The 15,904-nt window shown below is 46.3% G+C and overlaps 1 protein-coding gene across 1 annotated transcript in view; it reads right to left on the bottom strand.

The window, feature by feature from the left end:
- The window catches only part of HK2 (hexokinase 2), a 53,858-nt gene extending 42,027 nt beyond the window's left edge, over window positions 1–11,831 (bottom strand). Inside the window, exon 1 of the mRNA XM_004691575.2 lies at window positions 11,376–11,831. Coding sequence (XP_004691632.1) covers window positions 11,376–11,438 — 63 coding nt within the window. The 5' untranslated portion in view covers window positions 11,439–11,831. The remainder of the gene's footprint in view (window positions 1–11,375) is intronic.
- Window positions 11,832–15,904: the final 4,073 nt, after the last annotated feature.

Here is a 15,904-nt window from a genome sequence, read left to right as displayed (position 1 = left end):
TCCTCTCACCCTCTGCATCTCTGGCCTGTACCCCAGTTCTGTATGAATAAATAAATCTTTAAAAAAAATTTTTAAAAGAAAAATTCTGGAGCTAGATTGTGTTGATGCTGCCACAACACTATGGCAGTACTTAATGCCATTGAATTGTATGCTTTTAAATGCTTTCAGTGGTAAATTTATTTTATTTTTGTATAAAGGTAAAACCATAATTAAAAAGAACTTTTACATTTACATATAAAGTAAAGCCATAATTAAAACTCAACTCATATTACAGATGCAATAAATGCCTCTGAAATGGAGGCATGAGTCTAAGCAGATAAGAAAACTCAATGCAAGACAGACTACAGGAAGTGTCTCGAATGTGAGTAAATGACCTGGGAACATGGCATTCAGGGAAACTGTTTTCTGAGCTATCAGCATGTGGTAGGTCCATTTCATTTGATTTTAACATTGATGAGGGAAAAGAAAATACCAGGCAACCCTGATATTAAAACAAAGTCCTTCGAAAACCTGGTCATATTGTGTTGTTTCTCTATTAGTCAGTTTCCAAGGACATATAGATGACATTAAGTATGTATGTTGTACATACACAACATGTGCGGATTGGTGGAAGTATGTTGAATTAGAGACAGTTGTAAGAGCATGTAAAATGGATCAGGAGGACTGGGCAAGCCCCAAATCCTGCAAGGTGACGAATTCTGGATCAGAAAGCTACTTACCTCACTGCCTTGCCCAGCTCCTTCTGTCTTAAATGAGTATGACTCAGTCCTATCACTTTTAATCAAGGGATCACCGGAAGGGAGGATCATAAAGATCGCCCCACCATGGAAGGGTGCTTTGCTGTTCCCTGACCAATCAATTCTCTATGGTTTAGTGTCAGGAGAAAGTCTGTCTGCACAGGCTCATTGTGCTTCTTCTACATGGGCCAAGGAAAATTAGGCCAACTCCAAGAGAGTTGTCCTTTTGCTTTGCCTGTCAGGAATCTCAGAGCTCTAGCCTCAACCCAGTAAATTATCCTTAGTCCCAGTTTTTTTGGTAATAATCCCTGTCTGTTCCATGACTCTCGTTCTAAAAATTCTTTTACTGCGAGCTGAACCACATTACTTAATCCTTTCGGTAAGCAGATAAATAAATAATACATGATGGAGCAATGCTCATCAGTCATCCTTACAGAACACACCCTCCTGGGAGAAGGGTGAATTCAGTGACTCCACACACATAGCATTAGGGTCAGAGACAGAGATACCTTAGACCCAAGCAGAATTCTTTCTCCCATCTTTGACTATTTCTAATGTAATTCCTACCATCCTCTCTGTCAGACGTGCCAGATGAAAACCAGCTTTAGCTTCTTCTAGATTCTCAACAGAACAATTAGCTGAGTGTGGGCTTCCCTAGCACACCGTCGGGACATGGATACATTGGGCCACATCCAACCTGACCTCCTTGAAAGACATTTAGGAAGAACCACACCCTCTTGAAAAGTGAAGGTCTTTGACTAGATTCATCTGCTTTAATTCAAAATAGGGGTGTAGGACAGAGGCAGGGATGATCTACAGTAATAAGAACATACCACCTACCACCATAAAGTATATATAGAAGAACTTCATGATACGTCGGGTGAAAGAAGCAAGACACAAAAAGGGGCATTCTGAGCTCACTTATATTAAACATAGACACAGACGTATGCTGGCAGAAGGCAGGGTGGTGGCTGCACTTAGTAGGGTTAGTGCTAGTGGTGCTGGGAATGGCCTGTTCCTGGATCTAAGTGGCTGGATCTAGGTGACTTGGTGTGCTGTCTCCTATGTGTATGACACTCTAATGTAAAAATAGAAAGAAACAAAAGCAAGGCACTGACTCGGCCCTAGTCTACCCAATATACACTGTCAGAAGGGCCAAAGGAGATTAAGGTCAAATGAGATCAAACCTGAGGGGAGGGTCACAAACACATGCAGCCTTCCAGTGTCTGACCTTGCTCAAGTTTGTTTCAAACGCATTTTGTAGTTTTGCATTATTCTTTTTTCAGAGTTTTACCAGAAATCTTTGAAAGGAAACCAAGCATCCCCAAAACCACAGGTCAGTGGCCCACATAGTGTTCTAACCTAGGGCACAGGTGTCTCCATATGGGGAAAGCCAGACAAGTGCTGTCAGTGACCTCATTAGTAATAAAACCATCGAGACTCCTCCTGGGAGGACCAAGGCTGTGCAAAGAGCAACAAGTTGTAAAGTTACCAAGTTGGCAACTTGTAATGTTGCCAAGCCAAGGCCAGATGTTTCTGGTAAAAAAGAAAAAAGAAAAAAGAAACTGATCGACCACAACACTTCCTTCTGTGGGAACATGGTGGGCCCTCACTGGGCCACTGCATCGCCTTGGGGAGAGTCCGTCCCTGAGGCAGGATGGGTGCACGCACAAGCCTGGGGTGGCCAACTGTGGAGTTGGCCTCCAATGTTCAAAGGCTCAGGCCACTCCTCCAGGATCCTGTTGCACTGTCCTGAGTCACAGGGTTTCCTGTTCTTCCAGTTCTGCTCTCAGCCCTGGAGTTATAGCCCAACAGGCTCCAGGAAGCAGCGCCCATCAGGGCTCTGGGAGATGGGCACTGGGGATGCCCTTCCTGGGATGCCCCTGTCCTCATTCTGTTCCAGCTGTGGGGCAACAGTGCAAGAGAATAATATATCCCAGATATGCGCACGACTCTGGCATAGTTCATTTACCAACAGATATTGATGGCATGTACCAAGTACTCAGGACATCTAGCTAATGGAGACCCTAGCCTTTGCCTGGAAGGGGCCCCATCTACTGCCTGGTGGGAGGTAAATATATCAACAAGTAATTACAAGCTGAAGGTGAGGAGGGTAGAGAGTAGACAGTTTCTCACAGTAATAAAACACAGATTTGTAATCCTTTAAATCATGCACATCAATAAGATACCAAGAGATTTTTATCTTGAAATATAGAAACATGTATGTGCTGATTACATGCCTAGAATATTCCCCTCCTCTGGGGAATTCCCACTTGCTCTTCAGGGCCCAGAAGGAATGTCCTCTCCCCAAGTCCCTTTCCCAGTTCCTGTGCCAGTGATGCCAGTATACTCTTGACACCTTGGGTCTCTCATCCCCACTGATCTGAGAGGACTCAAGGCACTGAGGACCTGTCCCCAGCATCATATGATGCTAGTGATGATAGTAACTATCTGAGGACTAAGGTACAGCAGGTGTTCAAGAAACAAGTTATAATCACATACAGGAGTCACATGAGTGCTGAAGAGAAGAGTGGGGGGTAACTTGGGTGAAAGCTGCCCTGTGCTCAGAGTCGGACTTTCCTTCCTGCCAAGGTCCTCTCCTGCACCAGATCCTGGCATCTGCATTATTTCCTCTCCATCTACTTGGCTGCCCTGCCCAGAATCCTAGGTTTCTCAGATAGGCCCATGCCACGGACCAGAGTTAGCTTCTGAACCTCTTGCCTCACAGAGGTGTCTGGACTCCCCACTCCTATCTGCTGCCAACTGTCCATCTGGTGGACCGAGTCCCAGTAGGCTTGTACCTCTGTACTATATACAGTCGCAGGCCTTCCCAGTCTACCCAACCACCCCAAATTATAACCCCCACAGGAGCACCACATGGTAGTTGGATACTAAAGTGTTCCCTTTACTCTCAAAAATGGTTCAATCTGGACAATAAATTGTAGGATTACCACAATAAACTGTTGTTGCAGACCACAAGGCAAATCCGGCCTTGTTATGTGGGGAGCCCGTGCCTAAACACTGAGAACTCGAGCTGTACAAATGAGCCTGACAGGACATAGGACGGGGACAGATGAAACGAGTTCCAGCCCTGGGGTCTGTCCTGTGGAAGCAGAGACTGGTCCCTTAGTACCCATACTTCATCTGTAAAATGACGGGTTTTTTGGTCTAAATATCCTAAAGGTCCCTTTCCAACTGATACCTGGCTCATAGCCCATGAACCTGCACTACAACTATCCACATCACTTCCCCAGAAAGCCCCATGCTGGGGTGAGAAACTGGGCTCCAGAGTGCGGCTGCCTGTGTCTGAATTCTGGTTTGCCCTTGGGCAAAGTTCTGTCCCTTGCTGGGCCCCCTCCATGTAATAACTATGTCTAGCCTGGAGGTCTGTGTGAAGACGGCTATAGGAGGGTGCTGGATAGAGCCTACCACACTAGGACACTGCATGTGTTTGTGGTTTTAAGGCCTTTGGGGATGAAAGGAGGAAAGGGATCAATGAACATGGCTGGAAGGCTTCATGGAAGGGGCTGAGAAAGAAAAATTTGGGAGGAAACAGGAAACAGGAGGAAGAAGTCCCTCTATGGGAAAAGGAAAGGTGGCTGCTCCAAATGCCCTCATTTAACCCTAATGATAACTGTCATGTGGCTTATCTGGCTTCATTCCTTCATTTATCAGAAGAACAGAAAGATGCCAGAAGGAAGAGGTTGGGAATAAGGCCTTTTAAGAACGCGGGCCACCTCCAGGCCTCCAAGGCAGGGATGCTGAACTGTGAGTGAGGACAGCAGGAAGACTAGTGGGTGGTGGGCTCCCAAGGCTGGGTCCTCACTCACCGCTGGCCTGGGCCACTCCAGGGAAGAATGACAGTACAAAGAGCATGATCACCCCCAAAATGAGAATGGCACTTAAGGACAAATGAAATTCTCTAGCTTCTCTTCCCACAGGAATAGGGTCAAGACCCCTCAGTTACCACAAGACAAAGGCTGTACATGGATGGGGAGTCGTGGAAAGTAAGGAGGGAACAGAGAGAGTGTGGGTTCCACACAGACGATCCCCTAGAGCTTTGTCAAGAACCCTGGGCACCCTTGTCAAGAACCTGACCTGTGTTGAGAGTGGCCCGCTTAACAGCCGAGAGTGTGCGTATGAGAGGCAAAGAGCTCTCTGCTGAGGCCCAGAATGACCAGGGATGCCCCACTTATGTGCCAAAACAATGTGGGAACAACTGTTCCCTTCAGGGAAACTCCAGGGGCCGGTGGTACCAACACCCATCATGACCTGGTCCTGTGATTCGATGGCACAGGCAACTTAAGTTTCCCCAAAAAGCAAAACCTGGGTCAATGTGAGGAAAGTAACAAATGCCTAATTGGCCCAATCGGGCATAAGTGGCCTCAACAGCTGCAGGAGCCTCTGCCCTTCCGCCCTTAGGAGGAAGCACTGAGGGCAAACAGATCAGATTTCTGCAGTGACAAGGGGCTAAGCTAAAACTGTTATTTTTTTCAGAAGCTGTGTCTCTCATGATGAGGGACAGGTCAACCTGAGGTGCATCAATGGGCAAGATATCCCAGAAAACCCTGAATGCAGATATTGACTCCCCAGGGGACCAGAGGGAAAGAAAGTTAGAGGAAAAAGTCAAAGGTGGGTGTCCTATGCTCAGTAAAGCAGTTTCAGAAGCTGGAGTGAGCAGATGAGGGCAGCCGCTCAGCTTTAAGAATCTTCCATCCTCCATATTCAACAGCAAACACAGAGCATTAAGGGACCCTAAAAGCCCTTGAGAAAAAAACTGGATCTCCCTTTTGCTCCCACAAAGATGGATGGTGCAGCAGGGCCTCTAGAGTGTGCCTTGTTTACATGGACTAATATTTACCACATATAGTTTTGACACATACCACATATGCTGGACACAACTGTGAAGATTTTCACACATATTAACTACCTCTCTAATCCATATAACACCCTATTAAGGTCTTATCTAAACACTCTGATTTTACAAGAGGAAGAAACCCAGAGGTTAAATTAGCCTCCCCAAGTTCACATGGCAAATGAGGATTCAACCCCTGGGAGTCTGGTTCTACCAGCATCTCACCAAGCAGCCTTCCCCATGGCTGCAGGACTGACCGTCCAGGCCTCCTGTCCTCTGCTCTGGAGCTCCTGCTCCACCAGCTCACACAAGAAGCCTGGTTGATGCCTGGCCTCTGTGGAAACCCTAGCAATAGCCAGGGTGAGATTCTCCTAGGCACAACCTGACATACCTCCCTGACAGTTCTCTGGGGCACTTAAATATTTCTGGTTGAAGCCAACAACAGGATCCTCCCCACTCCCCTCACCAGCCCAAGCTAGCCTTCAAGGGGCTGTGGACATCTGCTGACTGCTATGGTCTATAGGCCTCACCTTAAACCCATCTTTTGTAAAAGGTCACTTCCCATCATGACTGTCCCACAGTGTAGCACTGGCAAGAGCTGAGGGCTCTGGTGTCAATTAGGGCTACTAACAACTGTCTGGCCATGAGCAATGCCCTACAAAATGCTCCATCCACCATCCATTTTGTGAAAACCTACATACACATACTGATACACACACACAGAGGCTTTGGCCCCTACTAATTTGAGTAGAGTGGAAATACAATTCAACCCCACTGAAAATGTCAACAGCACTCAAATAGATGGACCCGATTTAGAAGTAAACAGCACTAGCCACTCCAGGGCAGAAGCACAGCCTGTGATCACAGAGTGATAATAAGTAGTCATGAACTCAAGGATTTGATTTCCTACATCCCTACCCCCACTGCAAAAGACAAAAAAGTGAAGTGCTGGAAAAGAACCCAAACTTGTTGACTTCAAAACTCAATGATAATGAGGAACCCCTTTATCAAGAGTTGTCCTTTAAACCGAAAGTATCTGAACTAAGAAAACCAGAGTTCTTTTAATACATCAGCTCTTCCTATTCTGCCAGATTTTTGAAGAAAACTCCTGTGGTTAGTGTTGCTATGATTCCCCCTGGAAAAGGGCCCCTAACAGCCTCAAACTCCTCAGGGTGCAAAAAAAAAAAAAAATGTTGGCTTTGGCTGAAGGGACTCAGAGAGAATTTTAATTCATGCAGGGGTTAAAAAAAAAGTGCTTCTTAAAGTTTTCTGAAATAGAAGTTTGGAAATATCAAATGAATGAACAATTAGCAAGAGCTACAAAACATTCCTACTACTGTCATTTGTCTTCTGAGCAGGGAAGGGACAGTATTAGGATACTAAGAATTACATTAAGTTAAACAAATGAGAAAAATTGTACCTCACAATGTCAGTGAACCAAGTGAAAAATAATCTTATTAAGGTTTTAATCAGCAGTTTACTGCTGACACTTTAATCCCTATCTGAAGATGACTGTCATGTAGGAGGTGCTCTTAAAATATATCAGTCAAGGCTCCCTTTAGGTCCCTAACTCCCCACCATTAATAAGGCACCTTCTAAGAACTGCTACAACAGGCCCTTTAGAGACTATGAAGTATCTTTTCCTGGAGCCTTCTCTCTCCAGACAATTAAAAGGTGTCTTAGTTTCCCACATGGCAGCCAGAGGGCCTTGTACCCAAAATAACATTAAAAAATTCTTATCTATCTTGATTCCAGGGAGCTGTGTGGGATCTTGTGGCATTCCCTTTACTTCCCCCCACCTCGCCTTTTTTTTTTTTTTTTTAAGATTTATTTATTTGTGCATACAGAACTGGGTTACAGGCCAGAGGCTCAGGGGTGGCGAGAGTCTTCACCAGAGACAGAGTGGTTTGCAGAACAGGCAGATCAACGAAGTACACTGCTGAGGGGAGCAGTGGGCGGATAAGGAGAGGTCTGCCGTGCCATGTGGTCACCTCTGGGGCAGGCGGGAATCGAACTCATGTGGAAGTGGCTTTAGCTTCTTAGTGCAGCTTTAACCTGCTGCACCACCAGGGAGGGCCCTACTCCCCCCTTTTTTAAATCCATAGCTAAAAGTCATGCTTCATTCATATAACAACAAGCATAGCTAAGCTTTTTATACTCCAGGGTTGGTAAGAAAATGTCATCCCCTGTCAATGCATGTTAAATCATTTTGGTCAGTAGCTAATGAAGAATATACTTTTTCATTTTAGTTTTATGTTTAATCCCAATTCTCATTCCTAAAAAGTAAAAATCCTGTATCATGAATCCTAAGTATAATTTAATTACTAAAGTGAATACTCTGTCTCCCCAAGATGGACAATGCCTTGCTAAATGGAGAAAAGGAAATGCCCTTGACCTGCTCCCCTCAGGATCAGACTCAAGCCAAACCCTGACGAAGGACTAGCCTACTGCCTTTCCCTCTAAGGGCCTACCCATTTGCCCACCATTCCCTTCAGCCCAGGACCTCCTCACTCCCCCCACTCATCCTCTACTTCCTGTGGCCCTTACACAGCTTCATTCTGCAGGAAGAAGCCCTCCTCTTCATTCTTGCACTCCATGAACACTAGAGCAGTGGCCAGAAACTGTGGCTACAAAGGTGGACAGAGTCCTCCCTGTCATTGAGCCCAAATGAAAACTACTAACTCCAATAGATGGTGGCATGAAACAAATGTTATAGGGCAAAAAACACCTAGTGTGAATGGGCATGACATTCAGCGGAATGCTAATTCCAACTTCCAGGCAATGAAAAGATAGAGAAGGTGAGGCTGAGATGATGACAGGTGGGGTCGGAGGATATTCAGTATTAAGAGTGTTGTTGAATTTCTGAAATGATTCAGTTTGGATCAGAAAGAGAATGGAAACAGGAAAACTATAGGAGGCCTCTGAAGTAAGCCAGAGACCAAGTTGACAAAGATGTAAGTACTAGAAATAAAAATGGCTCTCAGGCTCTCAATCAGAATATTCCAAAGGTACTGGCACCATTAATTTGAGAGTCAGTTACTCTCTGGACATACTGGGTAAAGGGGCTTCAGCATTCAAAAGTGAGTGCACACAGTCAAGATGTTCCCAGAGCCAGGAAGTATGGTGGTGAGCATGGGGCTCCTAAGTTCCACTGTATGACTTCAATTTCTAGCTCTTACAAAAAGTTAATGACCTTGGACAAGGTCTGTGCCTCAGTTCCTCACCGGTAAAACAGGGATGCTGATCTTAATTATTCTGTTTCACAGATTTCCTGTGATGTTGATGACTAACATGTAAAGACTTAAACCACTGCCTGATACACAAAAAACAGTATACGCTTTTGCTGTTAGTTTCAAAGTGTCCGAAAGTAACGGGGAGAAGTAAGCAAATAACCTTCACTCTCATCCTTATGACATAAAACGGGCTTGTCTTCCCAGAGACAAGTAATCCAGTTGGAGCTAGTTCTAGACAACTCTCCTTGTAGACTAAGACCCACCATATGTAAAATGGTAGCACAAGGTAATTTACAAATTCTGATTCAAAATACTGCAAAATTAAACTCCAACTGCATGCTTCTCTCCCAGTTCTTCAATCTAGCAATCCTTACTTCAAGCCACTTGAAAAAATGCTTCCAAAATATTCTTCTTTCTGACTTTCCTCCTACTTCTTGTCTAACTCCCCTAGAGCCAAGCAACTTTGTCCATCTATGAAGACTGTACCAGCTTCTGACACAGTAAAATTTTGGCCTTACTCAATTCTGCCTCCATTGGTAATTTTGAAGAAATACACCCAAGTCTTCTCAAGGTACTTTACAGACTGAAAGGTAAACCTACAGCAAAGATGATTTCATATTGTTATGTTTAATAATTACAACTCCATAAAACAGACAGCAGAGTACCAGCAGTACAGCCCTTTTGACAAAAAGTAATCAGCAGTCCAAAAAGGCAGTGACTTGCTTTGTGGTTAATAAACCACAAATAGAGATTAGAACTCATTTCCAGGTACCCAGGCTAATTCCCTGACCAAAGACCTAACCCCCAGCTCCCCCACCCCCACTTGCAAGCTAGGAGGGTGATACAGCCAGCGCCCAAATTCAGGTCCCTAGGTTCCTCTGGATTGGAGGAGTAAAACTTTTAAAACTATTCAAATGTCCTGGAGCCATGATTACCCAGCTGAGAAGACCTCCCCTGGATTAATGACCTTCTAGTCCTACCTTAAGCCAAGAGAGGACAGTGGGCCTGAGAGTTCACACACATGTAAAGGCAAAAAAGCCCAAAGTTGCCACGATCTTGCTGCTTCATAGACATGTTTTTTAAATCAATTGGATTAAAGGTGCACAGCTGAGCCCCAACCCAGAAGTGAGCTAGTTTATCACTCCCTTTATAAACAAAGTAAAATTCGACTAAACCGGCTGCCCTCTGCTCTCTAGCCAGTCAGAGTGAGTAATGTCCTTCTTTACTGGGGGTTCATCTGTCATGACTCTCAAAGTGTCAAGATGGTAGTCCACCATCCTTTCCTTTGCTCTCAGAACACACGGAGCAGGAGGAGGTCGTCTCACCGAACGATAATGTCAAGACATTTAAAAAAAATGTATTCCCACTAAGACACAGAAATTTAAAGTATGTAATTGAGCAACGCTCTGTCTGCCTCACAGCTCCTGACACCGCCTCCGCCCCAGCCTCTTTCTTCTCAAGTCGCTTTTCTCAAGTTCTGGCAGAGGACGGCCTAAAGCCAATCCTGAAATCCGGAGCACTTCAGAAACTCAATTCTCCCCGGAGAGCGCGCCGCGAGTCCAGCCCAGCTCCACCCCCACCACATCCCCCGAGGCGAGGGGGGCAGCACCCCCGGCCGGGCCAGAGGCTCTTTCTTATGTAAATGACCCAGACGTTGAGTGAGCCTGGGCGCGGAAGGCTGCGAGGAGAAAGAGAGTCCGGGCACAGATAGATGGGGCCTAGGGCAGAAAAACTCCATTTTTGTAGTGACAAAACTTTCAAGGGATACGGGGGCAGAGGTGGGGACCGCGCGGTGTCGGTCTTGGAGTAACTTTTAGGTGCAGTAGAAAGTAACACCCAAAGTACCCCTCCTCCTTTTTGGAGGCGGTCCGGGGGCCTCAAGGCTAGGCAGTCGCGAGACAAATCTGGAGCCTCCGGCGCCAGGCAGATGGGGAGGGGGGGTACGCTCCTCGTGGAGCCTCAGTTCCGGGAGGCTCAGTTCCGGGGAGGGGGCGCGGCACGCGGACTGCGCTGCTAGCTTACTACTTTGCTTCCTGCGTGGGCGTCTCCCCAGCTCCACCGCCGCAAGACTGCGGAGAACGAGCGGAAATCACCAGTCCACTAAACTGAGTCCTTCAGCGCGGGAGGGGCCCGGCAGCCCCACGCGGCAGGCGAGCCTCCTTCCCTAGCCAGGATTCTCTCCACGTGCTCCTGCCGGAACTCTGCTACAGAAGGGGCGCTCCCCCTACGTGGGGCGGGCTGCGTAAAACTGAGTGCCCCTCCAGAAACCAAAAAAAAAAAAAAAAGCGCGAGCGCGCGCAGAGTGGCAGAAACAGTCTGTGCGCGAGCCCCGGCGCCTTGCTCGCGCGCTCACGCCAGCCGGTGCCTAGCGGACGTGGCTCCTCGCACCCAACAGTTTCTACTCAGCTCTGACTTTTTCCGCGGCCTCGACCCAAAATAGGAGGAAGCGGGTCCCCAAAGAATCAAGGAGGATCCCCCCGCCCGCCCGACCCCGCAGAGCGGGTCGGAAACCTCGCTGCGAGCCATCTGCCTCCGCCCGCGCTTACTTACCTTCTGCACTTGGTCATGGTTGAGTTCCGTGAAAAAGTAGGCGAGCAAATGCGAGGCGATCATCCTGTCGCGGCCCGACCGTGCCGAGTAGGGGAGACCGAAGTTGGAGTGTGTGAGGGGGAGGAGGGCAGCCCGCTTTGTACCTGGGCTTAGAGGCTCGGCCCGGACGGGGAAACGGGGCAACACAAGACGAAGACTAACGGCGGGTGAGAGCCCGACTGAAGGGTCTCCGGTCTCCAGAAACAGGTTTCTGGAGTCACAAGTGTTGGAAGGCACCCAAGAATAACGCCAGGCGACGTGTCGTGTTGCCCCACAATGAAGGCACTAACTTGAGCCACAGGATCACTAAGGCTCAACTTGGAAAGAATTACACCTTGCCTCCACCAGGACGATCGCACTTCCCCGGCTCACGCACGCGACACTATCTCCAGCGAATCTTGGCTCAGTGACACCGGGGCTGTTTTCGGCCGCCTGGGACTCCTGCGCTGAGTTTCGTGCAACAATGTGGCTTATTGAGGGGCTGCCGGCTCGTGGGCCGTCCAGTCAGTGACGCGCGCGCGCCCATTGGCTGCACGAGGAGGGTGTGTGCGCCCACGGGCCGCCCGCCGCCAAGGCGCGGCCAATCGGCGCGCAAGGCCTGCGGGCGCGGTTGCTCTGACACCGGAGCTCGCAAGTTGGAGGGGCGCGCCCTGGGCGAGGGGCGGGGCCAGCAGCCGGGATGGGACGTGTGGTCCGTGGCAAGAGGCTAGGGCGGAAAGGCGCATGAGCCACTGCTGTGTCAGCCTCGGCTATGGGTGGGGGGCGCGTGATCACAGACCCAGAGTGTGGGGCGACTGGAAAGACAGGTCACCGGACCAGGACGCGCCCTCTGCAGGGAGAGAGCCACCTGGCATTTCGGGGTCATGTGAGGGGCCCCAGCTGCCGGTCACATTTCTGAAGCATCTTCATTCTCACCTTTTGTGGCTCAATGCGTCAGCACAACGCTGAAGCAAAGTGAGGCGACGCAGCTGCTGCTTATTTTAATGCCAAGCACCACAAAACTGATGGTCTGGGGAGTTAACTGACCTCCTTGGACAGTTGAGGAAACTGAGACAAGGGGTCATGAGACTTGCTCATGGTCACACAACTAATTAGTGGGAAATGGAGAAAGAAACCCGACCTAGTCCATCTGACTTAGAGGCCCTATTCTATTCTATTCCTATTCCCTTTATTTCCTATCCTGACTAATAAGGGCTGGGGAAGTGGAAGGCAGGAAAGAAATTGCATGCATTAAAATCTGCATAGTGGAAAACGGGTGGGTGATAAATCCACAACTGAATGATTCTTCAGGATGTGTGGCATGGCATTTGTATGCTGAGAAGAGGGTTGTCCTAGCTATAGATAATGCCTGGCACCACACTCTCCAAACTTAAACATATATATATAGAGAGAGAAAGTATGGAGAGGGATGAAGTGTCACTGGTGTTCTACTGAAGAACAATAATAAACAGTGGAGCAGCATCTGCAATGTGTATAGAAATATTACTATTAATTTATACAAGTAATAAATGTTAATTTTTGGAAAATACCTTTTGGATAGAAGAATTGAAAAAACCCTTAAATAATAATGTAACACATTTGTGAACAAGCATTTGTGATCTGGCTTCTCAACAAAACTTCTTGAAAATAATTGTCTACCTTATTAGACAATTACATATTCTCAACCCCCTTTCCTATATAATCAGGTTAGGGTCATAAACTGTTTTTGCCATAGTCAACATAATAACCTACATGTTGCCAAATTCTCTTATCTCTGTTCTGTTCTTTTCTTCATCCACCTGTTCGGGCTAACACATGCACCATCTGAATATCCATCCTCTATCAGAGCCAGCAAGCTCCACTCTCCTTCCCTCTAACATCACTCTCCAAGTTCCTCTGTCCCTATTTTCTCTAATGCTGGAGTGTTTCCGGACTGTCCTCCACCCTCTTCTTTGATCTACTTACACTCTCTTTGGGTGATCCCTTATGCAGAGGAATGTTACATCACCTACACCAGATGACTCACAAATGTAAATCTATGATAAGGACAGCTCCGGAACGCCAGGTGTATTTCTCCAACTACTTCCACTGAAATGACTAGCAAATCACGCTTCCATGTCTAAAATAGAACTCAACTTTTCTTCCCAAGTCTACTCATTCCCATCCCAGGTAGCAAATGGCACTACCATCTGACCTTAATGATCCTTGATTCCTTCCTTCCAGTTAGTCCATCACCAAGCAATCTGTTTGACCTGTAAAATAGATCCTATATCTGACTTCTCTTTGTGGCCTTGGAAACCCCCTAGCTAAGCCACCAACAACTTGGCCAGAGCCAATACGATATCACCCTATTTGTCCCCGTTTCCATTATATACCTCCATGCTGACGTCTATTGTCTCTTCTTCACTCAGACCAAAGTGAGCTATTTAAAATACACACCATTTTATGAATCTACCTGGCTCAAAGCCATTCAATGGAGTAAAATTCAAGTTCTTGACAGTGATCACTATGTCTTTATATAACAGGACCCTTGCCCAACCTTTCTCATATTTTTTTTCACCAATACATTGCTTTACACTCTCACAAGCATGTTTTATTTGAAAAAAGCCAAACTCTTACTCTGAAGCTTTTTCTTTTCCTTTTGTGGTTTTTTTTTTGGGGGGGGGAATAGGCTGGGGTGAGAAGGTGGTCTGGAATATTCTCCAGATCTGTGCCCAACAACTCTTTTAACTGAAGTTCAACTTAAATCTCACTCCCTCAGAGGACTTCCCTGATGGGTTTATCTCAAGTAGTTGCCCTAAATCACTATCAGTTGGTCATGATAGCTTTCCTAATTGATTTCCTATACTTTCTCTCCTCACTAGACAGAACTACAAGAGGGCAGGATCTGAACTTATGTTATTTGCACATATCCACAGGGCCTAGAATGCTGCCTATCACATGGAAGACAGGAAATAAATACTTGTTAGATAAATGAATTGAAAATATCCTAGATATAACCACTGTCACATATCATATAATACACATACAGTTACAAAAATGAATAATGATATCAAATATTTGAAAATAAATTATAAAAAATAACAGAGAAAAAGCTTGTGGTTTTGTATGTTTTTTGCATTATTTCTTAGATCTCCCACCTCTCCATCTATTCTATTTCACAAACTCAAATCTCTTACCTGATTGCAATAGCCTCATAACTGGTTCCCCTCCTTAGGTAGAGAAACACCATAGATACAGCTTTTTAAGGGCAAGTCCCTTTCATGTAGGTGGGGGCAAGGTTGAGGGAGGCAGTTAGAAACCAGAGATAGAAAAAAGTCAAAGCTATAAGATAGCTATAAGATAGGGTGTCACGGGGGGGTGTGGGGGGGCTCCCTGGGACACATGGTGGCACAGGGGTTAAAGCACAGCACCATGAAGCTATCAGTAGCCACTGAAACATGAATTCAATCCCCTGCCATGGGGAGTGACCCACCTGGCACAGCAGATCTCCTCTGTCTCACCCACTGCTCCCCTCAGCAATGTATTTCAGTCAATCTGCCTCTTCTGTTCCCCACTCTGTCTCTGGTGAATCCTCTCACCCTCTGCACCTCTGGCCTACATCCAGTTCTTATATGCATAAATAAATAAATCTTTTTTTAAAAAATAGGACAGGGGTCTGAATCTAGGTGAAGGTGGGACAGGGAGTCAGGCTATGGGCTTAAATGTTTTAAAATATGAGGCAAATTAATGGCTTTGGCTAGGAGTAGGGGATAAAGATGAGGATGCCGGCTGCCTAGATATACCTGGAAGTCTCTTTGGTTCAGTGTTTTTAAATCCAGGCAGGTAAGACCAGGCAGATGGGGCAAACCCAGGGGTCATGTCAGCTATGATCACTTCTTCACATCTAATTTAAGACCTTCTTCTGTACTCCCCTTTCTGTTCCTATTTCATAGGGGCCAAAAAGTTCTTTAAGCCATGTACCTTATGCATGTCAGCTGTGATCACTTCTTCACATCTAATTTGAGACCCTCTTCTGTACTCCCCTTTCTGTTCCTATTTCATAGGGGCCAGATATAATCAAAAAGTTCTTTAAGCCATGTACCTTATGAAGGTCCTCTACTCCTGAGAGAATAAGTATTCTAAGTACTCACTTAACCATGACAAATTAAAGGTAGGTTACCTACACAGGCTGAGACTTGCACCTGTGACTTTTCTAACTCCAAATTCCATGCCTGAAGAGTTTATTGTTTATTGATTCTCAGCTATTCCTTTCTTTCTCTCTCCCTCCCTCCCCATCATTCCCTTCCCTCACACACACATACACACATATACGCACACTGAAGATTTATAAAACAGGAAAACATGTGATTTATATTCTACAACCCCAGGAAAACCCTTACAATGTCCAGAATACTGCTCAATGCATTGTGAAATCGAAAAGCAACATAGGATATAGTTCTTTCCCCCCAATTAACTGACTTATCAGAGATACGAAACACATAAAACAATTATTACAGAAAAGAAAAATC

Source organism: Condylura cristata, unplaced genomic scaffold, assembly GCF_000260355.1.
Source record: "Condylura cristata isolate star-nosed mole 26May11 unplaced genomic scaffold, ConCri1.0 scaffold00031, whole genome shotgun sequence".
In the NCBI taxonomy this organism is placed as follows: domain Eukaryota; kingdom Metazoa; phylum Chordata; class Mammalia; order Eulipotyphla; family Talpidae; genus Condylura; species Condylura cristata.
The sequence above is the reverse complement of the archived record's forward strand: the minus strand, read 5'-3'. Positions and strand labels throughout refer to the sequence as shown.